Source organism: Peromyscus maniculatus, chromosome 8, assembly GCF_049852395.1.
Source record: "Peromyscus maniculatus bairdii isolate BWxNUB_F1_BW_parent chromosome 8, HU_Pman_BW_mat_3.1, whole genome shotgun sequence".
Lineage (NCBI taxonomy): Eukaryota > Metazoa > Chordata > Mammalia > Rodentia > Cricetidae > Peromyscus > Peromyscus maniculatus.
In genome coordinates, this window is record NC_134859.1 from 69,117,996 (window position 1) to 69,145,240 (window position 27,245).

The 27,245-nt window shown below is 43.2% G+C and overlaps 1 protein-coding gene across 1 annotated transcript; it reads left to right on the forward strand.

The window, feature by feature from the left end:
• Positions 1-9,934: 9,934 nt before the first annotated feature.
• Positions 9,935-22,370, forward strand: LOC143266942 (schlafen family member 2-like). The gene is made up of 2 exons (XM_076542997.1): positions 9,935-10,112; positions 20,200-22,370. The coding sequence occupies exons 1-2, from the start codon at positions 10,063-10,065 to the stop codon at positions 21,302-21,304; spliced, it is 1,155 nt and encodes a 384-aa protein (XP_076399112.1). The 5' UTR covers positions 9,935-10,062; the 3' UTR covers positions 21,305-22,370.
• Positions 22,371-27,245: the final 4,875 nt, after the last annotated feature.

Sequence of the window (27,245 nt, forward strand, 5' to 3'; positions counted from 1 at the left end):
CCGAGTGCTGGGATTAAAGGCGTGCGCCACCACCGCCCGGCGATGCCATTGTTTTTTAAATGTGGGTAATACTCCATTGTGTACATGTCCAATATTTTCTTTATTCATTCTTTGGTTGGAGGGCATCTGGGTTGTTTCTAGGTTCTGTTTATTACAAATAATGTTGCTATTAAAATAGTTGAATAATGTCCTTGTGATATTATTGAGCATCACTTGAGTATATGCCCAAGAGTGGTATCATTGGGTCTTGAGATAGATTAATTCCCAATTTTCTAAGGAGTCACCATACTGATTTCCAATGTGGCTCTACAAGTTTGTACTCCCACCAGCAGTGCAGGAGTGTTCCCTTTGCTCCACATCCTCTCCAACATAAGCTTTCTTCAGTGTTTTTGATCTTAGCCATTTAGACAGGTGCAAGATGGTATCTTAGAGTCATTTTGATTTGCATTTCCCTGATGACTGAGGATGTTGAGCAAGTTCTTAAATGTCTTTCAGCCATTTGGGAGTCTTCTGTTGAGAATAATCTGTTAAGATCTGTAGCCCATTGTTTAATTAGATTGTTTGGTATTTTGATTTCTAGTTTCTTAATTTCTTTATATATTTTAGAGATCAGTGCTCTCTCAGATGTGGGGTTGGTGAAGATCTTTTCCCATTCTCTGGCTGTCATTTTGTCTTATTTTCCTTACAGAAACTTCTCAGTTTCAGTAGGTACCATTTACTAATTGTTGCTCACAATGTTTGTGTTACTGGTGTTAAATTTAGGAAGTGGCCTCCTGTGTCAATGCACTCTAGGATACTTTCTAGTTTCTCTTCTATCAGGTTCAATGTATCTGGATTTATGTTGAAGTCTTTGATTCACTTGGACTTGATTTTATGCATGGTGTTAGATATGGGTCTATTTGCAATCTTCTGCATGTTGATATCCAGTTACACGAGCACCACATTCTGAAGATGCCTTCTTTTATCCATTGTACAGTTTTGACTTCTTTGTCAAAAATCAGGTGTTCATATGTGTGTGGATTAATATCAGGGTTCAATTCAAAACCATTCATCCACATATTGTTTTTTATGCCAGTACCAAGATGTGTTTGTTACTATAATTCTATGGTAGAGCTTGAAGTCATGGATGGTGATGCTCCAAATGTTGTTTTCTTGCAAAGAATTTTTTTTTTAGCTATTCTAGATTTTTTTGTTTTGTTTTTTCATATGAAGTTGAGAATTATCTCTCAAGGTCTGTAAAGAATTGTGATGGGGTTTTGATGGGAATTGTACTGATTCTGTAGGTTGCTTTTGGTAAGATTGTCATTTTTATTATGTACGTTCTACCTATCCTTGAGAATGGGATATCTTTCCATATTCTTATATCTTCTTCAATTTCTTCAAGGACTTAAAGTTCTTGTCATATAGATCTTTCACTTGTTTGGTTAGAGTTTCCCCAAGGTATTTTATATTATTAGTGGTTATTGTAAAAGTTGATGTTTCTCTGATTTCCTTCTCAGCCCATTTATCATCTGTATATAGAAGGGATACTGATTTTTTTTGAGTTAGCCTTCTATCCCTCCACATTACTGAAAGTGTTTATCAGTTGTAGGAGTTCCCTGGTAGAACTTTTGGGAGTTCCCTGGTAGAACTATCTATACTGTCATAGCATCTGCAAAAGTGAAAGTTTTACTTTTTCCTTTCCAATTTGTAATCCCTTGATATCCTTTTGTTGTCTTATTGATTCAGGTAGAACTTTGAGTACTATATTGAGTAGATGTGGGGAGAGTGTACATACAGCCTTGTCTTGTTCCTGATTTTAGTGGAATTGCTTTGAGTTTCTCTCCATTTAATTTGATGTTGGCTCTGGCTTGCTGTAAATTGCCTTTATTATGTTTAGGTAAATTTTTTGTATTCATGATCTGTCCAAGACCTTTATCATGAAAGGGTGCTGGATTTTTTTCAAAGGCTTTTTTAGCAATCAATGAGATACTCATGCAGTGTTTTTCTTTCAGTTTGTTTATATGATGAATTGCATTGACAGATTTTGGATTTTTGTATGTTGAACTGTCCCTGCATTTGTGTGATGAAGCCTACTTGATCGTGGTGGATGATTTTTTTATGTGTTCTTGGATTTGGTTTGGCAGAATTTTTTTGAGTATTTTTATATCAATGTTCATGAGGGAGATTTGTGGTGATAGGACTTTTTGGGGGTTGGGGGGTCCAGTCTATTTGGTGTTCTGTAAGCTTGTATCGTCATAGGCATTCCTTTCTTTAGGTTAAGAAAGTTTTCTTCTATGATTATGTTGAATATATTTTTTATGCATTTAAGCTGGTATTCTTTTCATTCTATCCCTGTTATACTTAGGTTTGGTCTTTTTATGGTATCTCAGAGTTTCTGGATGTTTTGTGTTATGACTTTGTTGGGTTTAATGTTTTCTTTGACCAACAAATCTATTTCCTCTATCATATCTTCAATGCTAGATACTCAGTTCCATCTCTTGCATTTCTTGGTTAAGCTTGTATCAGTAGTTCCTGTTCATTTACTCAGACTTTCAATTTCTAGCATTCACTTGGTTTGTGACTGCTTTATTGTCTCTATTTTTTTCTCTGTTGTCTTCTATTTTCAAGACTTGAACTGTTTCCTTCACCTGTTTGGTTGCTTTTTCTTTGTTTTCTTTAAGGGATTTATTCTTTTCTTCCAATTTTTTTGTTTGCCTTTTCCTTTATCTCTTTAAGGGAATTCTCCATTTCTTCTTTAAAGCCCTCTGTCATCCTCATAAAGTTATTTTTAAGGTTGTTTCCTTCTGCTTCTTCAACTTTGGAATGTTCACATTTTGCTGCTGTAGAACCTCTAGGTTTTTCAAGGTACTATATTGCTTTTTATGTTGTTGAATGTATTCTTGCCCTGGGGTCTACCATCTCTTCCTCCAGTCAGTGCAAGTGGTGTCTGTGTCTCAGAAAGCGACTTTTGTTCCAATCAGTTCTGGTGGGTTTTGTTCCTCAGGGAGCTGCTGGGATGTTAGGGAATGGGTGGGTTTGGGTGAAGTGCCACACCAACTCCAGTGTTGTCCATGTGACATGAACAATTATGTTAATAATAGTAGATGGGAGATACGTGTCCCACTGGACTAAGCTCCCTGGAGGTCCCTGGCAGAGTGCTCGATTTATGCTTTCTTCTCAAAGAAGATGTACTTCATAGATCATGAGCTCTCTGGGCTATGGGTTCTGTATAACTGCTTTTCTGATAATGTTCTAATTAATCTATGAAGCACAGCCAAAATTAATGAATGCTTGGGTTATGAACTATGGAGGAAAGGGGAAGCTGGACATGGATCTTAATTAAATATAACAGAATGAGCTATTTTTTAAAGACCCCAAGCTGCTAGATAAAAAAAAAAAAGTATAAAGGTTCAGGCACTTCTAGGGAATAAACACTCACCCACTAGGAGTCCTTTAGGAATCCCAACTAAAGTGATTTATGATAAAAAAAAAACATTATCTCATAGGAGGCAGATGGTGGGCCCCTCTGTTGAGGAAGTTCAGCATGGAAAACTTAAGCACTATAGCAGAACCCCTTCCCCTTACATGAAGAAAAAGTACAAGAGTCCATATTCCAGCAGGTAAAAAGGTTTTATATTAAAAGAGATATGTGGTGGAAAACTGAAAAAAATACTTAGAGAGGATCTGCAGCATCCAAATTGGCTAAGTGGGCCATGAGAACCAGAAAAGTAAAAGTGTGTAATAAACTAGAAAGCTGCTGAGATAAGATAAGGGACACAGCTGCAACCGCAAGAATTCTACACAAGTCTAGGGACTGTGTTAAGTTTAGAAACCACAGACTGCTCTTTGGGTCATAAAGTTCTTGTGGGTGAAGGAATATGTCTAGCACTGATTAATAATTGTGTGCTTGCTGTTTTTTTAAAAGACAATGTAATTAAATTATTGCCAAGCTCTTGTTGTTCCTTGTATGACTTGATAGTTTTCTTTTCTGTATATAAACTACTGATTTACAAAAGTAAAACTGCAGCAGATTCAAGCCACTTCTGAGTGTGTGTCTGTCATTTGCCGAATCCTTGCCTTCCTGACTACCCAAGCCCTGGTTCTCCTACGGTCGTGGTACCCCCGGTGGGCCAGTCCATGAAAGTGAAGGAAGGGGAGTTGTAGATTACAGGGTCCAATGGGGGTGGAGGTGATAGGGAAGCTTGTCCACAGGAGTCTTGCCTACTGGCCTGTAACTGGAGCTGCAATGATGGGGTTGGGGTCACAGGGTGTGCCTGGATGCATAGGGCCTAGAGACTGGGAGTGACTGGCTGGGAGTACAGTCACTCACCTCTTGATCCAATCAGAGCTGGTAGTCTGTATCTGGCTTTTAAGGCCTTCATGAAATAAAGTGCTAACCCACCACCCTCTTCCCACATGGAATTTTGTTGTAGACAGTGGAAAGTGTTAATATACAGTGCTACATTGTGTTCACTAGAAAAACTCATCAAGATATCAGTTTACTTTGGGTAAATCTACATATATTTGCAACATAATTGGGAAAACTCCAATAAACAATTAGAAACCCTGGAGATGCAAACTAAAACTTCAATGATTCAAAAAACTTAAAAAGCTGAAACTGTGAAGTGTTGGAAAATGAGTCCAGCAGCACCTGTGGACCTGTGGACCTGTGGACCTGTGAACTGTGGACCTGTGGACCAGGACACAAATTTGGGTGGTAGATAAAGTAAGGTTAAGGCCTTAGGCACCCTTTCCTATTGAGGACTGAGCAACTTAGGAACATAACATTGATAGAAAACACTAGAAGACAACAGGATGCAAGCCCCATTCCTTCAGTGAGTCCAGGAGTGTGGAAAATAAGTCAGAACCCCAAAGGTCCCTGATATAAAATGACTATTTGTCTGAAGTTGATGGTGGACAGACATCTACATCCGGGTCCCTCCCTCTTCAGCCTCTGCTCTCCTATTGCTCTTTCAGTCTCTTCTCAGCACTCTCCTGGACCTCTACTGTAGCCTCAGTCTCTGCTCTGCTCCGTCCTGCCCCCTCACCTCTTAGACACTGGTTCAAGGTCCCCGGGTGCAGGCAGGGAGGGGGAGGGAGGAGAAAGAAGGAGGAGGGGAGAAGAGGAAGGGAGGGAAGGTTTTCTTCTGTGCACAGATTCCTTGTAACAAAGCAGCTTCTGCACTTTCTGTGTCTGGGCTGATGCCTTTAAAACAGCATTTTTTTTTAAAAAAAAAGTTTTATTGATTCATCATGTATTCTGATGCCATTTAATCACCATCTTCTCACATCTGCGATCTGCCCTTGCTACCTTCCCCCAAACTGAACCAAATTTAAAAGAAAAACCTAAGATCAAATCAAACAACTCAAAGAAACAAAAAATTAAAGAGAGAGAGAGAGAGAGAGAGAGAGAGAGAGAGAGAGAGAGAAGGAGGAGGAGGAGGAGGAGGAGGAGGAGGAGGGGGAAGAGGAGAAGAAGGAGGAGAAGGAGGAGGAAGAGGAAAAGAAGAAGGAGGAGGGGGAAGAGGAGAAGAAGAAGGGGGAGGAGGAGGAGAAGGAAAAGAAGAAAGAGAAGGAGAAGTAGGAGGAGAAGAAGAAGAAGAAGAAAAAGAAGAAGAAGAATCTTGTCATGGAAGCTGTAGTGTGGCCTGTGGAGTCAAACTAATTACCCTTTAGTCCATTCATCTTTTCTTTCAAGTGTTCATTGTCAGGAGTCATTGGTCCGACTCAAGGACTCTGGCTTCTGCTACTCCACCAAAAAAGGACTCCTGCTGTGGATATCACTCTGTATAAATAAAACACTGATTGGCCAGTAGCCAGACAGGAAGTATAGGTGGGACTAACAGAGAGAGAATTGAGGGAACAGGATGGCAGAGAGAGAGAGAGACACTGCCAGCTGCCGCCATGACAAGCAACATGTGAAGATACCAGTAAGCCACGAGCCATGTGGCAAGGTATAGATTTATAGAAATGGATTAATTTAAGATATAAGAATAGTTAACAAGAAGCCTGAGCTATTAGGCCAAACAGTTTAAATAATATAAGCGTTTGTGTTTATTTTATATGTGGGTTGTGGGACTGCAGGGGCTTGGTTGGACCTGGAGAGAAGCTCTCCAGCTACAGACTCCACTGGGACTCCTCTTGGATACCCTGTTTTTGTCCTGTGTCGAGGAGAACCTGCTATCTTGGATCTGTAGGTTCATCCCTTACATGCTCTAACAGTTCATAGATGAGTTGGATGTTGGGGTGGGACAACTCATAGCCCTGGTTCTGGGCCTAGGTGGTAGCTGAGTTGGTCAGCCTGCTGCCAGCTTTCCCTCCTTTCACACTACTCAGGTGAGCTCTCTGGCACTGCCTTAGCAAGCTCACCCAGTGCAGCCTGCAGCAAGGAGTAGAGCCAGTCCTCCTTGTCTCTGGTCTTTAGATCTGGGTTACCCACACTTACAGCACCTGGAACAGCTCTAATGTTTTGCCCAGGAGAGATGCAGGGCCCTCTATCCAGATTGATCTAGGGGAATATGGGGGGTGGAGTCAGCTCTCCTGCTCTCATGCCCTCACCTGTGCCCCCAAGGATAGGGTCAGCTTTAGTGTGCTGTCTGGGCAGGATGCAGGGACCAACCTAGATTATTGAGAATATCTGGATTACAAGAGAAGTGAGTAGCTGGGGAGAGGGAAGGGCCAGGAGACTGGTGTGGAGGCTTTGAAATGTTTAACCAGTACTTGTGGGTAGGGACTGAGGGAGCCTGGAGACTGGCATGGGCCTTGATATGCTGAAAGGTGCCACTCATACGTGTTAATTGGAGAGCCATATGTCCCTTTGACAGAAGTAGGGAAATGACTTCTTTGGTTCACAGAAACTGGCTTCACAAATTCCCCAGGAATGTTGACTTTTATTTAATTGCCAGAAATCCTCCTATAGTCTAGGTTGAGCTCATTTCTGGGTATTTGGAGTGTAGGGAACTGGAGTTTCCTTTGAACCTAACACTGTACATGAATACAGAGGGGTCCAACACCCTCCAGTTTCCAACAGAGCATGGAGCAGAATGTTATGTCCCTGTTAGTCCCTCTAGAGCCAAGTGATGTATATTCTATCCAGGCCTCCACTCTAAGGAAGCAACGGGTAAAAATGAATTTGTAATAGACAAGTGTGGAGGTACTGTTGACACTGTATTCTGCTCAAAGTATTCTTCTACAAAGTAAGTGGATAACCCTTGAAAAGAGAAGAAAGATCTAAAGACAGGTTCGGTGAATGAAAAAAGAACTTAAAGGCAGACATGTCTGTTCCTAGGTATGGTGGAGAAGATTTACAGTAGATGGGAGGGAGAAAAAAGCCAGAAGCTTCTGGAAGGGTCAAGAGAGGACATGACTGGCAGACTGAGCTAGGAGAGCGAGGAGGCAAGAGGCCAGGCGGTCAGGAGACCAAGAGGCCAGAAGGGCAAAAGGCCTGGAATAGCCAACATGGCTGGGTAACATTGGAATCAGAGAAGCTGGGGCAAAGGAAGCCCAGCCCGGTCCCTGGTTTGGAGAATATTGGAGTAGTGGGCAGGGTATTCCAGTCAAGAGGACCCTGTAGCAGGTAGGGACTGAGGGATGTTGGGAGAACCTGGAGGCCAGCTTTAATGTGCTAATAGGTACCTCAGTTAGCCAGGTTTGAGACTGAGCAACCATGAACACTATGGGGTGAGGCAGAGGCTGTTCCAAGGGACTAAGGAAAACTCAAAACAATAAAGAAGGTTGGAATCCATCAGCATTCTTTCCTACAGCTCATCTTCTCCATCCTCCTTTTCTTTACCCTCATCCTCATCTCTCTATCTTCCATCCTCCTCCTCATCTTCTCTTTCACACCCCTCATCATCCACATCAGGAACCTAGGAGTTCCTCAGGGGCTTGGGCCAAACATCATCTTCAACAAACCCTTCTGTGTTGAGTGCACCTGCATGGAAGTGGTCTAAACCCTGGAGCAGCTCTCCAGATGTTTACTCTGCCTCTCCCTGCTCTCTTTGCTCTGTTTGTCTTGCACTCTTCCTCACATCCCTTCCAGATTTCCTTTGAATTTCCATGGACAATACATGTGGACCCACAGGGATTCAGATTCAACTCCTCAGAGAGAATTTTATTTTTGAAACAATGTAACATGGTTTTGACAATCCATTTTCTGTAGCTTGGTTTCTGGTGAAATCACATGTCATCTCTTCTCCCCGACCTGATCCAGTGTGGACACTTGTAGATGGCTGACATCTGGGCCTTGGAGATCACTATTGGTCTATGCTGAAACAATGGTTGGCAGAGTTTGCTCTGCCTTCAAGCTCTCCTGGCGGACTGGGTACATCTTTGAGCCTGGGCATCGCACTCTGGACTTCGTCAGGCTCTTCTACAGTTTCCTGAAATCCTAACTTGAAGTCTCTTCCACCCCCTGAGCTGTGGAGTTCTTTTTTTTTGACTTTGGGACTGAATTGGACTCTGAGGATTGATTGAGAAGAAGCTAGGAGGACAGAGGAGAGAGAAGAGGGGAAGGGAAAGAGAGAAGGAGAAGGTTAACTGGAGAGACTTGAGGCACAGACATCACAAGCACTGGCACCTCTTTTTCCAGATGCTTCCTCTAGAGGCTGCTCCTCCCTGGTTCTGCCACTGTCTCCACCCTCTTCCCCTTCCTCCCTGACAACCCCAAAGCCCAGATCATTGGCTTGCCCTGGCCCTAGTGCTAGCCCTAGGACCTTCCATTCCTAGGAAGAGGGAGGGTGCATTGGTGCTCACAAGGCTCTTGACTTGGAGTGGAGGAGGCTCACTGTCTGGGTTCACTGCCTCACTCTCCTTAGCTCCTTCCTCCCCACCTCCTGACACCCTGAGTACAGAGGGGGATTTCTGTCTTTGCTCACTCTCTGGGCATAGTTCAGAATATCCTGCATCATGCTCTGTATATGGTTTCTTCTTATTTGTTTCCTGCCTCCCTGGGAAAGCCCCACCTTTCTGTTCTTTCTTAAATTAGACATTAAAGAAAAGACTCTTAAGGCCTGTGAAGCTAGATCTGTCCTCAGATCTAGCCTGGTGGTGACAGGAGATGAAGCTCAGCACATGTGGATGAGCCCTGGTTCTGGAGGACTAGGCTGGAGGGACAGTGGGATTCTGGGCTGCATGTCTAGCAGGCAGCAGAGTCAGGAGTGGGGTTTGGGGGGGGGCGCTCCCAGACAAAGCGATTCACAGCAGAGATGCCTCAGTAAGCTGAACATTTCTGGGGCCCTTGCCTTTCCAAGGCTGTTGTTTCTTAGGAAGAATAGCATAAGAGAGGCTGCAAGTGGGCAAAGCATGAGCATAGCACATTAGGAAAATGTCAAGAAATCTGAATATTTTGCCCAGTTCATATGTGCTCAAAACCACAATCAGTTTCTTTTCTTTCTTTTTTTTAAGTTTTTTTAAAAAGATTTATTTATTTATTTATTTATTTATTTAGAAGGGGGCACCAGATCTCATTACAGATGGTTGTGAGCCACCATGTGGTTGCTGGGAATTGAACTCAGGACCTCTGGAAGAGCAGCTGGTACTCTTAACCTTTGAGTCATTTCTCCAGCCCCACAATCAGTTTCTTAAGGCCGGTTTTCAACATAACAAATTTGGGAAGTATTACTATAACAAAATGGCAGGAAGGGTGATCACTTTAGATAGCCCTGGGAATCCCTTAGAAACTTGTCTCCCAAGATGGGCTTTAAGATCCTGGGAGCACCCAGAGGGCATCTCACCTATTTGCATTTCCAGTGGAGCAGTACTGCATGTCTTAAGCCCTGGGCTGAAGTGACTCCAGGGGCATTAACAGGGCCACCAGCTCTTTTGAGGAAAGGGACAGCCCTGCTGCTCTGGAAATGCCAGTTGCAGTGGCTATGAAAAGGTCTGGTTACTCAGCTATGAGCCTGTGTTTCATTCTGACCAATAGAAAACGCCTTGGGCGCCTTCTGGCTTCCACTATGCAATTTCACTTCCTGGACTGAGGGTGGGGTAGAGAGAGACAAGCAGTTCTCAAGTTTGCAGTAAGACACCAGAGCTGAGGCAGAAGCAGTCTGCTCAACAGGGGGCTGACTGGGAGCAGGCATGAGGCCTGCACTTCAAACAAAGCAGCTAGGCAACCTCAGTGCTCCTGGGTAAGTGACCACTTCATTCCAGCCTCCTCAAGCTCCAACCCCTCCTGCCCTTTCTGCCCTTCACTTCCATCCCAGGGTACAGTCTAGAGTCTCTGGGATCATATGGGGACATCAGTACAAACATTGTCTCTCAGGGGAACTTGGTAAGTTTATGTTTCTATTAGGACTCTTGGCTCCTTGGAGTCTTCCTAGCCCGTTTTGACAAAGTCCAGGCTGTGGAGAACTAGGGCACCTGGTGAGCTGAGGGTGCCAGCAAATGCCTTTGTTTGCTTGGGGAGGAGGGCTTAAGAGTCCAGGAAGAGAGCTCAGGTTCTGCTTGGTCTGAGCCTGTACTAGTGAGGCAGACAGCAGAGGGTGTGAGTGGATCAGGCTCCTGCTGCTTGCTCTCCAGAGCCCCTTGAGGCTTCCCCATTCACATGGAGACCTGATCCTGTGGGAAGCTGGGTAAACAAGTCCACCAGGCAGGCAGGAACAGCATTCTAGATGAGAAAGGAAGTAAGTGCACTGGAGCCCAGAAAGCTTACAATGCTCTCCAGACCAAATGCAAAGCACCTCAGAGGAGCACAGAGTGCTTGCTGCATGTCTCTTTCTTCTCCAAGAGGCAGCTCCTGCTCCTGTCCCAGTGTGTTTTCCTGCCAGTCTGAGCCCTGGCATCTGAATGCCATGTTCTTCCCTTCTGAAGACAGCTAACAAGACACCTTAAACCCCAAGTCAAAGTCTCAGGCAATTTTTTCCAATCAACACTACAATTTCGGAGTGGGGGCAGGGAATCTGTTTTGTAAATCAGACCTAAAGTTGCAAAGAGTTTAATGAATTTACATGCCTGGGTTTGTGGCTTACTTGTCCTGTTTGTTTTTGAAGGATTGTGTCCCAGAGACATGCTTAAAAGAAGTGAATTTTGAACCATTGAAAATTTAACACAGTCACGGGTTTTGGAGTGAGAAGGCCAGTGTCCAGAACTAGCCCACAACTCCATTAACTAGGACTGTATTGCATCCCCTTTGAGTTCCACATTTCCTGGGGACATGAGTATTGTCCTTTGGCACTTTGGTGTGAGATGTGGTTTCAGTCCCCTATCCATGTGGAGAGTGACCCAGGGGTGCTGCTTAGCACAGGTCCTGATAAGGAGGGTGCTGGAGAGGAGGGGCTGGGAGACAATGAGGACCTGAGACTGCTCAGCAGGGCATGGAACAGGGCGGGTCTGCAGCTTCTAACTGGGCAGAACTGAAACTGCTCCCTTCTGGCAGTACAGGCTGCTTTAGTTCCAGTTTACTTCGGTTGTGGTTTTGTTTTAGTATTTTAGGAGGGAGTAGTGCACACAGGGTCTTGGTGTTTTCCCCAGGCTGGCCTACAACTCACTATGTGTGTTCTGCATGTCTCAAGCTCACAATGCCCACATCAGCCTCCCATGGCCAACATCATGCTAGACTCCTTGCAGCCTTTTGGTTGGAGATGATGATCTCTGGCAGGGTATCAGGGAAAATGGGCTCACACCTGGATGGCTCAACCACCTCAGTCCCCTCTTTTCTGCAATTTCTTACCAACCTGCAATTTGTGGCAGAGTGAGAATGTCATTCTCTTTCCTGTCAATCATAACTGACTAGACACCCTGAATCCCCAGTTTCCTTCTGAAGGAATTCCCCCCAGAGTCAGTGCTATAATTTGAGAAGAAAGAACTACCTACCTAATTAGACCCAGGGACCCCCATCTTTGATACCAATATTGGGGTGTTAGGCACATGCAATCATTATCATTCTCAGCTGTTGCTGGAGAGCTTCTCTCCAGGTTCCACCAAGCTCTGCAGTCCCACAATCCACGTATAAAATAATCACTCAGAAGCTTATATTACTTATAAACTGTATGGCCATGGCAGGCTTCTTGCTAACTGTTCTTATATCTTAAGTTAACCCATTTCTATAAATCTATACCTTGCCACATGGCTGGTGGCTTACCAGTGTCTTTACATGCTGGCGGTGGCTGCAGTGTCTCTCCCCCCTTCTTCCTGTTTCCCCAATTCTCCTCTCTCCTTATCGTTCCTATACTTCCTGTCTGGTCACTGGCCATCAGTGTTTTATTTATATAGAGTGGTATCCACAGCACTCAGCTTTTTAGGTAGGTGCTGGGAATCCAACTCAGGTCCTCATGCTGTACAACAAACACTTTCCCTACATGTCGGTCTGACCTACAGGTAGGGTGGACCAGGCCAGCCGGTCTCTCCTGGGGCTGAGAGGGATGATGAGTGTCGAGCGGCCCCCCCTCCTGTCCAGCAGAGAGAAACACACTGGGCCTGGAGACTTGTTGAAGTAGGAACTCGCTTTATTGCATCAGGAGTGAACTTTTATATAGGTTTGGTGTGATGGGGGGGGGGAATGGGGTGAAGATAGCTGGCCAATGAGATGATGCCATCTCAGCAGTTACTAGGCAGAGGCTGATTCAAGGTCAGGCAGTACTGAGTCACTGGTATGCAGAAGTCATGTCCCAGGACAGGTCGCCAAACTCGAGCTAGGCTTGGGAAGTTACACTGGGCCCCACGCCAGGGCCTTGTGGGGCCCAATACCTACAGAGCCACCTCCCCAGCTGTGGGAGCCCATTCTCGGGTTCCTCATGGCTCTACCCAGCAGGTCCGAATAGAGGATGATCAGGACCACGGGCCTGAGTGCAGGTGTCTGAGATGGCCTGCACTTGGTTGTGCTGGGGGAGGAGGTCTTTTGCTCCACCCCTTGGCGTCTCTATAAAAACCCTGGGCCAGAGACAGTCAGGGCCCGTTGGAATAGGTTCCAGGCCCTCTCGAGGCTATCCTTTATTTTCTATCTGTTTATCTCCGCAAGATTCTCCGCTATAAATCCTTCTATCTAATATTTCCTGCTGCTCGCACTCAAGAAAACTCTGGGAAGCTGTGGGGGTGGTGGGTAAACACCCCGCAGAATGGCGCCATGAACAGGGACTAAAAAAAAAAAAACAAAAAAAAAAAGGGGGGGGACTAAAGACAAATGAACAGGGACTTAAGACAAAGTAATAGGGACTAAAGATAAAGGAAAATAATAGTTTTAATACAGAGTTTTTGGTGAAAGTGCTGAGTGAGCCCTGCCAGTGGAAAGGCATGCCGGTGTTATGAAAAAAAATATATATTTTATATATTTTTTGGTGAGGCAGGGGTTTTATCCTCGAGAGAAAAGGAAAGCGGACTGGAAGGATGTCCGATGCTGCAGCGAAATTCTCTTCTGTCAAAATTTTCTATCTTCTATCCCTTTCTCAATTTCTATCTGTGATAAGTATAAGGTATAGGATAGTAATATAGTTTAGGAAAAACTTAGAAGTGTAAGATTGTGTAGGAAAAAATAAGTAAGGCAACTAGACAGAAAAACTTCATTTTTCTAACTTTGGGGGCTTTGAAAGCAAACTGGGGAAAAAATCTTTCTTTGGGCTTTACGGGTAGTAAAAAAGCTCTTTGAGCTTATTGGGAAGAAAAAGTTTCCTATGGAAGATTTTGACCTGGTGACAGCTGAAATGCTAAGTCCAAGCGGCAGGAGAAAGTAACTTCTCCCTGAGGCAAAAATGGGGGTGTAAGAAGTCAAAGTTTAAAGTTGGGAAGTTTTGGGAAAAGTTGGTCTTTCTCCTGGGGGGAAAGAAATCTTTCTCTTAAGCTATAAAGCTTTTCTTGGAAAATTTGGGGGGGAAAATCTCTCTAAAAAGCCTTAATCTTTCTCAAAAGCTCTCTTAAACTTAAAAACTAAAATTGTCCTGAGGACAAATTAGAATCACCTGAAGATATTAGTATGGGGACCACCTGTGATTAGCTCTAAGGGAAAACAACAAACCTCTTAAGACAGCAAAACCTCTAAGTTCTCTTTCAATCTTTAAAAATCATCCCTGCAATGCAGGAGGCAAGGACAAGTTTCTAAAAACCCCTTCTAAGGTCTGTCTCTTCAAGCTAGTAAAAGACAGTGGGTCAGAGTACCCTGAGGGAAACGCTTGGGGAGAATGTGGGTGAAGAGCTACAGATAGCCCAAAAAGGGCAGGAAACTTTACCTGAGAAAAGCAAAATAGTCAAGCTTCACAGTTACAGCTGAGCTGAGGCAGCAAAGGTTTTGAGTGAGCATTTCAGAATGAAAAGGTGCTCCTAATCCTCCTAATGCAAAGATCCCCTGAAGCAATGCAAACTGTTAGCATTGAATCCTCGCTTCTGACCAAAAACCCAGAGGTGACTGGCCAGCATCTCTGAGTTGGAGTGCTTTTCGGGGATACTAGGGTTCCTGCAGTTGTAAACTTCCTGGAGCACAGAGCTGAGGCAGGAAGGTGCAGGACCCAGGGGAAGATTGCTAATGAACAACAAACAAAACTAAAGCCTGTGGGAACGGCACAGTTGTCCACTTTCATACAAGTCCCGGGTTGATAGGTCCACAGCTGCAAAAAGAAATCTGAGAAAAAGCTTTCCTGTCAGAGTAAGGACCTTTCTGGGAAAACAGTAAAGCTGAACTCTGTCTGAAGCAGTTGTGCTGCCAAGTCAGAACGCTGTCTGGGGAAAGAGCCCAGCCAGGGCAGAACAGAACTATCCAGGAGTAAAGCTTTCTTTTCTGTCAGAGAAAGCATCTCTTTGAGAAAAGCTTTGTTTCAACTGACTCCGAAGAGATGAAGGAGTGTAGCCCTGAAGGGTGATTGCCTTTGGCATAAGCTCTGTCCTGAGCACCCAAACAAGCAAACACAACCCACTGGGGGACTGGGCCAGGTGAAGGCCTGAAGAGGCAAAACACCTGTCCTAATGGGAGTTTAGAAATGGCAAAAACCTCCCTTGTTAATTTTTTTAGTCTGTACGCAAACCACACAGACCCCGAAAACGGAAATGGACAAAAAGCCCCTATCTTCTGTAGCAGGGAAAGCTGCCACTGTAGTGTCGGAAACTGTTTCTGGGGTAGAGGGGATAAATTGAGACCAAACTGGGAACTGTCTGGGAGAAAGACTCTGAAGAAACAGAAGGGACATAATCCTCCCCAGAAAATGTATGACCTGAAAAAGCTGCTAGAATTGGAGGCAGATGCGGGAGAGAAAAAGCCCCTACCTCCAAAAGCAGCTAGCAGAGGAACAGAGCCTCAGATACCTGAAGCTCTGCACCTGGGGGGGAAGGAACAAGCAAAATGAGATAAATCAGTGGGAGAAAATCTCTGAAGGAGCTATGGAAAAGCTGTTGTAAATGATCTTGTTTTTCACTGACTGGTTAAAACAAACACAAGCCCCGAGGAAAGTGGCTATCAGAAATGCCAGCCTCAATGCGTGCTAACGAGGCAGGTGCGGTTCTGATTCGGGGGCCAGTGTCTGATGAAGGAGAGACACCTGTTGAAGCCAGCTGAGAGACCAGAAACCTCCCAATGTCCCATAGCTGAAAATGTAAAATGCTTGTTCAAATCTCCCATTGCAAAAGCAAAAAACTTTGTTCAAACCTCCCGGGCAAGAATTTGTAAGCAAGTCTGGTAAGAGAGAACGAGTTGACTCTCAGACCCAAAAAGATATGGGAAATGATATAAGGGACTGATATGGGACTGATATTATTATGGACTGATATAAGGGAAATGCATTCTGGGAAAGGTAGTTTTTCTGCAAAAGATGGCGACATTGCCCTGAAACACTTTTGTCAGCTCTAAAATTAAAATACAGCTTTTAAAAGAAAGAGTGGAAAAGTCGTCTAAGGGATTAAGTGTCAGTTCCAATGAAAAATTGAAAGGATACAGAACTAGGTTCTTTGTGGTTTGGGGCACCGTTGGTAAAATGCCTTATTTACCCTAATAGCTGTGCAAAGTTTTTACGGCAGTTGGATGACAAAAAGCTACCTATAAGAGCAAACAAGTCACTTTAAAATCCTTAAAATACCACCTAATAGCTGTGCAGTTTTTGGTGAAGAGCTTTACAGCAGCTAAATATGGTAATTTCACCCTCAGTGTGAAGTGAAGTTTTTCAGTAGAGCAAACCAAAAGTACTGCTGTAATAGAAACGTTTGTTTGAATTGAAGTTCTTAGGGGAGCCATTATGAATTTGGGTGAAGGGACAGCCCCTAGTTAAAAACTGTCTACCGCTGACAGTGCATCTCTGCCGGTCCGGAACGGCTGAGAGAACTGGCAACTTTGGGGTGTGGCTTTGTCCGGAGAATGTCACAGTACCCTAGCAACAAGTATCACAACTCTATAATGACAACACTCACTAAATCCCAGTGCTTTATAACAAAGCTAACTATAAACTATAAACTTTAGAAATGATGTACGTACTTCCTGTCTAGTTAAGAGAATCTTTCTAATAGAGATGGTGATAATAATTAAGAGTAAGAAGTAGAAAGATGAAAATAAGATATGTGAGTTTGTAAAAATTCTGTCTTGTTAGATCTGTGTTAAGAAATCTTTAGGTGTTTGCTAAGTTAGATATATGCTAATGGTAGCCTATATAAGTTTCTAAAATAGATCTATAGAATTCCTTTAAGAATATAAGCTTGCAAGATGTAGCTAAGGTAGTCTTAAGATATGTAGTAATAAGCTTGTAAGAAGTAAAGATACTAGTTGTGTATAAGAATTAATAAGAAATATATTTGCTAAAGTAGTTCTATAGTTTCCTTAAGGAGAATAAATAAGTAGATGTTAATACGTTATATGTGAGTTTGAAAAAATGTAAATGTTAAATGTGAGTCTAAATGCTTTGCAAGGCAAAAAAAAAGTTATATGTGAGTTTGTAAAGTGTAAATGTTAAGTGTGAGTCTATTCTTAATGTATATGGTGAAAGAACCTGAGACACAGAAGGTTAGTGTCCCAGTAGACTGCAAAGTAGGCAGTCTGAATGGTTTCAAAAGCTCCAGAAGCCGCTAAGAAGCTAAGAATGGCAGACGCCAGAACCAGCACAAGGCATCTGCAGCTGAGATCCGTGGAATATCAATGCAGCACAGAAAAACCTGAGCTAACAGCAAAAAACGGTGCGGTTTAAAATATTACTATAACTAAAAAGGTCTGTCTGTGAGAACAAAAGTTGCAGAGACGCTTGTTTGAACAAAAATTATTAACTGCAAAAAGTTTTGGTTAAAAAACATCTCTTCATATTTGGAAGTGAAAGCCTGATAGCAGAATTTATTTCTTGTTTGAACTTTTTGAACTTAAAATGAGATAAAATTACAAAAACATTTTGGTTATGGATTTCTTCAAATTTGGAAGGCTAGTACCAATATTTATCATTTAAATTTTGGTACTTAAATGAAATAAACAATAGAGATTTCATTGCAATGGGACAATTTTGAGCTTACTTATAGTAATGACCTAGGAACGGTTTTCTGGAATTGGGTTAAAAACGGAACTGTTTAAATAAAGAAATGTATTTCTACTTAGAATCAAGATGCAGTTTTGTGTATGCGTATATGCTTTATTAACTGGTGAGTTATGAGTTGTTTTGTGGAACTGTTTATGTAAAAATGGAATTACTTATGGAACTGGTTTTGTGTTACAAATGGAACTGTTTAAACAAAAAAGTTTGGGTTTTCTAACTAGGCTTGATATTTTGCTTAAAAATTATAAAGAAAAGGAGGAGCGATGAGATTGAATTATGTTCGCAGAAACCTATTGATATTAATGCACCCCGGCTTTGTGGAATTGAGGAAATGTTTAAGTTTGATGTGAATACATCGAAGTTTTTCCTATGTTCTGTTAACAAGAAAATTCAAATGACTGAGTTAAAGTTGTAAGACGGAGAAAATTGTTAACTATTATATAGCACCATATATGCTAATTCAAATGGTTCTGTTAAGAGTTTGTTTTGAGTTGTGAGATTGAGAGAATTGTGACTATGTATAGCAATATTTATGTTAACTTGTTAATGGTAATGATGAAGCTAAGGGATTCTTTAAGTTTGTAGTCGCCTTAAGAGTTTTGGTTTAGAAAGGGCTTGAGGCAGCTAAGACTGCTGTGATCACCTTGGACCTAATTCAAAAGAAAAATGCCATCTATATCATCCTCTACTCCCATACTGGGAGGTGTAACAGCTATGGAGATTGCTGTAAGCCATTAATAGATATTTTTTTATATATTAAGAAGGGGGGACCTGTGGGAGCCCATTTTCGGGTTCCTCATGGCTTTACCCAGCAGGTCCGAATAGAGGATGATCAGGACCACGGGCCTGAGTGCAGGTGTCTGAGATGCTCTGCACTTGGCTGTGCTGGGGGAGGAGGTCTTTTGCTCCACCCCTTGGCGTCTCTATAAAAACCCTGGGCCAGAGACAGTCGGGGCCCGTTGGAATAGGTTCCAGGCCCTCTCGAGGCTATCCTTTATTTTCTATCTGTTTATCTCCGCAAGATTCTCCGCTATAAATCCTTCTATCTAATATTTCCTGCTGCTCGCACTCAAGAAAACTCTGGGAAGCTGTGGGGGTGGTGGGTAAAAGCTCCACACCCAGCCACAGAGGTCTAAAGGCTGACCTCATGCTGAGGCTGAGGCTGAGGGCATGCCCAGCTAATTAGTAAAGGCAGGCATGGAGGTACCCTGGAAAGATTAGCAGAGCTAGTGACTTTCTTAACTGGCCAGTTTTAATCTAAACCTACAAGGCTTATAAACAATAGGAAATCAAGGCCTATGCAAAACCAGAAAGCAAAGAAGCAGGATCTCCTTCAGAGAAAGTAAGACCGTAGAGAGTAGACAAAGTTGTTCAGACACTTGAGGTGATGTCCACTTGCAGAGAATGAGATTTGACCTTTTCCTACACCATATTACACAAACTGAATACAAAATTAATTAAACATATAAATGTAAGAACAGAAAAAAAAGTAAGAAACAGAAAAACAAAACACAGAAGGGAAGTTCTAAGACAAAGTTTTGGCAAAGGTCATTTGGATGTTGCCTTGATTGGCTCTACTGTCAACTGGACCCAACCTAGAATTATCTGGGAAGAGTACATCAGTTGAGGGATTGCCTATAACCGATTGGTCTCTGTGTGAGATTGTCTTGATTGTTAATTGATGTAGGAGGGTCCAGAACCCTTTGGACAGCTCCAGTCCAAGGCAGGGAAAACTGAACAGCAGAAGAAAGCTAGCCAGCCAGCAACATCCTTCATGGTTTCTAGGACATTTCTTTGGCTGAGAAGTGAGTTCTTTGGTCAAAGGTATTGTTGTGTGGAATAGTAAGTAGGCCTGCCTTCCACTTCCTGCTTTGACACTCCTCAGTGGTGGATGGTGAGCTGGAATTAAACCTGTTCCAACCTGAAGTTGCTTTTGGTCGGGATATTTGTCACAGCAACAGAGAAAAAAACGTGTCCTGATGTTTCCTAAAGCACAAGAAAAAAAAATCAAAGTAGACCTGTGATTCAATCAAACTAGATTGTTCTTGCACAGCAATGAAAAAACACTGACAATCTACAGAGGGAGAAGATATTCGTAATGCACAGTCTGATAAAGGGTTAATATCCAAGAAGATAATGCACTCAGTCAAAGGTAAACAAATAGCCTAATTACAAAAGAGACAGAATGGATACTAACCATAAATAATTTGAAAGCTGAGCTAGAAGATGGCTCAGTGATTAGGAGCACTGACTGCTCTTCCAGAACACAAGATTTCAATACCCAGCACCCACATGGCGCTTACAAACACCTCTAACTCCCTTCCAAGGGATCTGATGCCCTCTTCTAGCCTCTGGGGCTACTATATGCATATGGTCCATAAGACAGACATGCAGGTAAAACATCAGTAGACCTAAAATAAAAAAATCTTAAAAAATTCCATAACTAATGCCTATATTTCATAAAAGATAAAAGTCACACAGATACAACTGGGGTTTATTTAGAGGAGGCTGAATACTATATCAAGGACTGGAAAAGATATAAGTGAAGATTAAAATGGGATTGAAAATTCAAAGGGCTTAACTACACTTGTAACATCACATCTGAAAAACCTGTAGGCTTATAAGTTCAGCTAATGAGTGCAAAGTCTCTGAAAAAAAAAAAACAAACTGTTTCTCCACCTGCATGGTGACCAATCCTGTGGAACATATGTAGCCAAAGATTGTGCTGTTGGCTCCACAGTACAGATTTGCTCTCTCCTGGTTAGGTCTCGTTCTAAAGGCTCTGTCTATTTTACAGGAAAGAAATTCAGCTTGAAATTGCAAAGGCTGCTGGAGGAATGGCCGTCACTCTTGATCTGGAAACAGACTGTGCTCAACTGGTTCTAGATGTCGGAGCTCTCACACTCGGGGAGAAGAATAGAAAGAAAATGAAGAGCCGTCACCTCAGAAAACAGGAGAATGAAAACATCTCTCAAGCTGTGTGTGCTCTCCTGAACTCTGGAGGTGGGGTGATCAAGGTTCAAATTGAAAATGAAGATTATAACCTCACCAGGGATGGACTGGGACTGGATTTGGAAGCCTCTCTTTGTCAATGTCTGCCATTTGTTAACTGGCACTTAGACGTCACGGAGGATGGAGGCTATGTTTATATCTTTGTAAAATCGTGGAGCCTGGACGTCTTTGGGCTCCCGATTGGCACCCTGAGAACCAATTTGTACACCAGAAGCATGTCATCCTCGGTTGAAGTGAATGCTGCTGCTGCTCTCGAGTTCCTCCAAGACCTGAAAGAAACTGGAGGGCGATCCTGTGTGGGACCAGAGCTGCCTGCACACAGAGTCTGCCCTGGAGTAGAAGAAGAGAGTCACGTGGAGGACCTGGCTGCTGCAGTTTTTAACAAGACACAATTTCAGCACCAGGAAGACTTCCCCTTCTCCAGATCCACCTTTGTTGAAGTTACATTGCTTTCAGGGAAACAGCTGCAGAAGCGCATTAAAGAGCTCATCCCTCGACATGTTTCTGCATTTGCCAACACTGACGGGGGATATTTGTTCATTGGTTTGGATGGGAACGAACAGCAAATCATTGGTTTTGAAGCAGAGAGGAGCGATCTTGAACATCTAGAGAGTGAAATAGACAAATGCATCCAACAGCTGCCTGTCACTCACTTCTGTGAGGAGCAGCAGAAGATAAAGTACACATGCAAATTCATCCCAGTCCACAGACCTGGAGCTGTGTGTTCCTATGTCTGTGCACTCAGAGTGGAGAGATTCTGCTGTGCTGTGTTCTCTGCAGAGCCCGATTCCTGGCACGTGGAAGACAGCTGTGTGAAGAGGTTTACCACAGAGGAATGGGTCAAGATCATGATGGATGGCCAACCAGGCTCTAGCACCATTGGTGAATGAGTTCACACATGCCCACTGACTAGTCATGTATTAGCTGATGCCCTCAAGGAACACCTGGAGCCTTCAACAATGCCATCCTTCTGGCCTGTCACAGCTGAAGCATTTCATGGCCACAAGTGGATGAAGCCTGACTGTCCCTGAAGCTGTCTAACTGGTGAGGATTCCTCAGTAGAGGTCTGCTGTCAATGAACCATTCCTTGCTGTGAACTTCAGTTGAGAAAAGAAAAGGCCTTCATAGTTCAGGCTTTAGCCAAGTCTGCAGGACATTTTCTTTCTTCTTCTTCTTTTTTTTTCTTGTTTAACTTTTTATTGGTTCTTTGGAAATTACACCCCAATTCACATCATCTTTCTATCTCTCCCTAACTTCTCACTGCCTTTGCAACCTTCTTTGCAAAAGAAAACAACAACAACCAATAAATAAATAAATAAAAAAACTCCAAAAATTCTAATTAAAAATTAAAAAATAAATCTTGCCATGGGAGCCATGGTGTGTCATACAGTATAATCTTTCGCTCAGATATCTTTACTGACAAATGTTTGTTGCAATGAGTTATTGTTTGGGTTCAAGGGTTCTGGCTTCTACTACACTGTCAATACTGGATCCTCCTCTGCACCCCTTTCAGACATCCTCTTTATTGTAGTCCTGTGTCCCGGACGTCCTGCAACTATGCTTCTAAAGATCAGTCCCTCACATATGCCAGCAGTTCATGGCTGGGGTAGATGCTGGGGTGAGCCAACTCGAAACCCTGAACCTGGGACTGGGTGGTAGCTGAGATAGTCAGTCCACCCACTCTCCTGCACCTGTGTACCAGGGCCAGCTCTCCAGCACTGCCCTTGAGAGCTATAGGGTCCGCTCACCTGAGTGCCACAGCTGTCAAGGAGTGGAGCCACCTTTCAGGCTCTGCTACCCAGGACATTGTCTAAACCAGTGATTGATATGGGAGAGCCCAGAATCTGCATCAGCTCCTGCATCCTGGTTCCTGCACTGTTTGAGTTTTTTTCCAGGCTTCCTTCAATGCTGACCACACTGTGGAAATGTAAGCCAAATAAACCCTTTTCTTCAGAACTTGCTTTTTGGTCATGGTGTGTCAATGCAGCAATAGAAACTCCAACTAAGACACCTGCTTAGCATAAGGCTGTGAGTAAATTCTTACTGCAGCTCACTGGCTGTGCTCTCAGTGGTGGGATGAGGAGGATGGTATCATGGGGTGTGTGAGGCCATGGGTGTCGGAGAGTGGGACAGACTGACAGGAACAGGTGTTTTGTTTGTTTGTTTGTTTGTTTGTTTGTTTGTTTGTTGAGACAGGGTTTCTCTGTGTAGGTCTGTCCTGGAACTCACTCTGTAGACCAAGATGGCCTCAAACTCAGAGATGTGCCTGCCTCTGCCATCTGAGTTCAGGGATTAAAAGTGTGTGCCACCACCATTGGCCTAAGGAAGCATCATATTTTATCCCTATTGCATCTGTGGGTTTCCTTAGTGAGAACTGTATGTGCTCGATCCCAGTATCATTCAGAACAGGTGAAGCAACATTAAATGTAAAATCAGACATAGAAACAAAAATCAAAGCCAACTATTGTACTTCCAGTTACATAGAGAACAAAAATGTGCCTTCTGGTATGATAATGGCATGACTATACTGGGTTCACTCATTCTCCATTTGGATTTAAGGTCATATCATCTGACCCCAACCCCGCACCTCCCTGGGAGGGAGCTTCTGTCTGATACTGAAAGCCAAGGCAAAGGCTATGGTTGCAGAAGTGCCAGGGCCCAATGGTGGGAAGCACCTATTACAGTTTTGAAACGCAGATGTGATTTGCCAACCAAACTGCCATCTAAATATGTGTCTTTATGGATTACCATTCCTGTCAGTCTCATAAAGACATTTTCTTCCCTTACAACAGTTGTGCATACTGCAAAGACTCACAACTGCTTCAAGTCCTGAGTACAAGTGACTATTGTTATGGCACAGTGGCCCAATGCTCAGGTAAAACCTGAAGAAAAATGAGCAGGCCTCAGTATCAATCTGTTCCAAGGCTTTGGGATCACACCACAAAAGTGGTGGAAAAAAATTATCTTCAAAGTTTGTTTTCAGACTGACTCAGACTAAGCCTTAATATAATAAATGAAAAGAAAAAACAATTTTGTTTTGTTTTTGAGGGAGTTCTTGTGTAGTCCAGGCTGGTCTTGAAGTCAGTAGGCCACAGAGGATGAGAAGGAACTCATGGTTCTTTTGCCTCAATTCCCAAGTGTTGAGATTATAGTTGTGTGCAATAGGCTTAGCTTGTGATAATAAAATCTAATTCTCATTTTCCAAAGAACAAAATTATAGGTCAATCATAAAATTATTATCTCATGCTTTCATAGAGAGCAAAATATGATACCAGCAGTGTACACAAGCCCCACCAGGAACAGAAATGGGGGGGGGAGTCTTTAAAAATCAGTGAGTTTAGTGGGATAGAGAGATTGGTCAGTGGTTAAGAACACTTACTGCTCTGATAGAAAACCCAGGTTCATTTCCCAGACTCACATGGTGCTTCAAAACTATATGCTATTTTAGTTACATGAGATATAATGCCCTCTTCTGACCTCTGCAGGAACCACACACACAAGCGGCACACAGACATGCATGCAAGGAAAACACTCATATACATGAAATGAAACAGATGAATCTAACTGTTTTTAAATCAAGTTCAGCAGGATTTGATGATACATGCCTATAGCCCTAGGAGGAAATGCGGTAGAATTAAGAGCTTGATAAGAGGCTATATAAGGTGGCCTAATCTAAGCTACACCCAAAATCTTGTCTTAAATAAGTAAACAAAATATAAAAGTGTTTGCTGAGGGTGTAACTTAGATGACCTGGGCTCGACCCCTATGAATCACTCCAGCCCCCCAAAGCCAATCAATGTCTATCATATGTTTACAGCTTAGTTGTACTTGTTGCCCTCTGACATACAGCACTTTTTACATTTCTGGTTTCTATGACAACATCCTCAGGGCAGAGTCCTTCATGGCAGGGATGGAGTGGTGGGCAGAGGACCTCTAGTTATGAAGGATGGAGTGGGGGGTGACAGGTCCGACTGTGTGCAAATTAAGGAAGCTGACAGCAGTGAATGCTAGTTTCCTGGTTCCTTCCCCTGTTAATTTAGCCCAGAACTCCAGATCATGGGGTGAAGACATCAGGGTGGATCTTCCCTCCTAGCTAAACTTTGTAGAAACTTTCTCACTGACCAGAGCAGAGATGTGTTTCCTAGAAACTTCTAAGCATAATCATCATCTTATCAGTTTCAATAAGTTATTCTTGAATGGTAATTTCCCTCCTTCTGTTATAGTCTCGTGGGTCAGTGTTATAAACCCAGGGTGGCATCTTCACCCACCACCTTTGTATGTTGAAGGCCTAATGTGGAAATGGGGCCATTAAGGGGGTGAGCAAGGGTTAACAAAGTCCTAAGGGTGAAACATCACAGTACTAGTGTCCTTATGAGGTGACATGCCAGACTGCCTGCTTCCTCTGTCCTTATGAGCATATGGCCATGTCAGAACACAAAGACTGGCAGCTGAGTAGAGAAGCCTCTGAATGAACTCTGCTCTGCTTCAATCTTGGTCTTGGACTCCCTAACCACAGGAACTTTTAAGCCACTCAGTCTGTGGTATCTCCCTACGGCAATACAAGAACACTAGGGATACAGCACTATGGTTATTCTTCTACCTAAACACACTGACTGACTTTGCTATGTCAATCTAGGCTCAAGATGTAGTTTAGTGGCAAAAAGCAATTAGCATGTGCTAGCCCCAAGGTTGTTACCCTCTAGAACTAAGAAACCAGAAACTCTTAAGGTTGTTCAAATTAAATGTATTTATTTGTGTGTGAGAGAAAGTGTATGTGTGTGTGTGGTATATGACACTCCTTCAAACCACAGTCTAGCATTCCCTTCAGCGTGTTGCAGATTGTTGGTTTGTGTTGGGGTCTATTTAAGATTTCCACACCAAGGAAAATCATGTCACATAAAAACTATCTGAATTTTTTGTGAAAAATTTTTCTAGATTAAAAAAACACTGCCTCCATTGCAACTCTTGGAGAAAAGGTGATTACTCTAGATGCAAACTCTCTCTCAGCTCTTTGTAGTAGAAAATCTTAAGTAATTACATTGCTAACTCCCAATGCAAGTACATGGTGACGTTTGGACAATGGCTTGCTGTGTCAGTACCGTATGGACAATGAGAAGAACCAGATCATGCAGCTGAAGAGAGCCACCCAGGGCTTCTAGAAAGGCAATGATAGCCACAAGGAACAAATGTTGAGCATCCTGTTGTGAGTCTTCATGGGTAGTACTATGCAGTAGCTACCAAGGGTACAGAGACAAGAAGAATGATGGGAAAGCCAAAAGAATGTGGAATATTCTGGGCAGTGCCATTCCTCGGCCCTTCCAGAGCCACCTTTTGCTGCTGTTCCATCTGGAGGCATGGAGTTGGCTTGTCTCCATGGTCTCCTGGAAGTTTCAACTCATGCTTAGGATCAGTGTGTGATCATCTCCTGTATGCCAGCCAAGTTCTGCATAACATCCAGGATTGCATTCTGGTAAAATTCTATGAGGTCATTTGGTTTTTCTTCTAATCTTGAGACCTGTATTATTAAGGAATAGTCTCCCTGGTAATGTTCCTTGGGAGTCTCCTAGGATTCTCCTGGCTGGCCCTGGATTCTCAGATCTCTTGGATCTCATGAGGTAGTGCTTCAGATCCTAATCCATGCATGATTAGATGCTGACTTTGGAGCTGGTTGTTCCGGCAGAGATGACCACATGGTGCTGCAGGCACCCAACTTGCCTAATGTGGCACAAGAGCCACCATCCTAACTGGCAATGTGCGGTTGACAATCACCCCCAAAGCTTTCCAGTCAAGATTCACTGGCCTTCAGGATGGGGCTGTTGTCTGCTCTGGAAGATGTTTTCTAAGGTAACAAAGTGATCTTTCGGAGCTGTGAGACTTGCCTCCTCCTGTTGAATAGACAGATCTGGAGGAACTGGCATAGCCACATTCATTTGTGTTTAAATTAATTTTAGCCAACATACAACATAGTGTACCTCATTATATCTTCACACATACACGTCATTGTACTTCACTCCCATTCATCTCCCCATTATCCTCCCTCCTTCCTCCTCTTCTCTCTTCATGGTCACCTTGCTAGTCCCACAGTCCCCCTGTGGTGTCCACATATGTGAGTGTATACAGAACTGGATTCTGCAAATGAGAGAAAACATGTAACATTGGTCCTTCTTTGGCCACTCCAACTTCTCTTGTTTCCCATCCTCCCACCTCAGACACTGTCCTCAGTCAACATAAAGTGAAGGTCCGGATAGTTGAGAAAATAAACAGTATTTGCAGTTCCGGGTCTGACTTACTTTATTCACCATGAGGAATTTTTTTCTAGTCCTTTCTGTTTTTCTTCCTGCAAATGACATAATAACATTTCTCTTTATATCTGACTGACATTCCCTATTGTATATATGAGTATATATATATTACAGACATATGATATATATAACAATGAATATTTAGCAACATGTGAGATGCAAATGAAATTTCAATGACTCAGGAAAATGAGAAATTGTGAAAATGTCAAGTGTTGGAAAGCCTGTCCATCAGGTGCACATGGGTGCCTGGACACAACTTTGTGTTGATAGATCAAGCCTCGGTTCAAGGCCTTGGGCACCATTTCTGAGGATCCAGCAGCTCAGGAGCACACCAGTGATAGAAAGGCCAGAAGACAACAGAATGCATGCAGCATTCTTGCATTAACTACAGGGATGTAAGAAATGATCCAAAGCCGGCTGCAGGAAGTTAACATTTATTCTTACAGGGGTTGAGGTTGGGGGAGGGGCACGGGACAGAATGCAGAAGCCTTGTTTCTTCTGATCCATCCACCCTCAACTGGGATGTCTT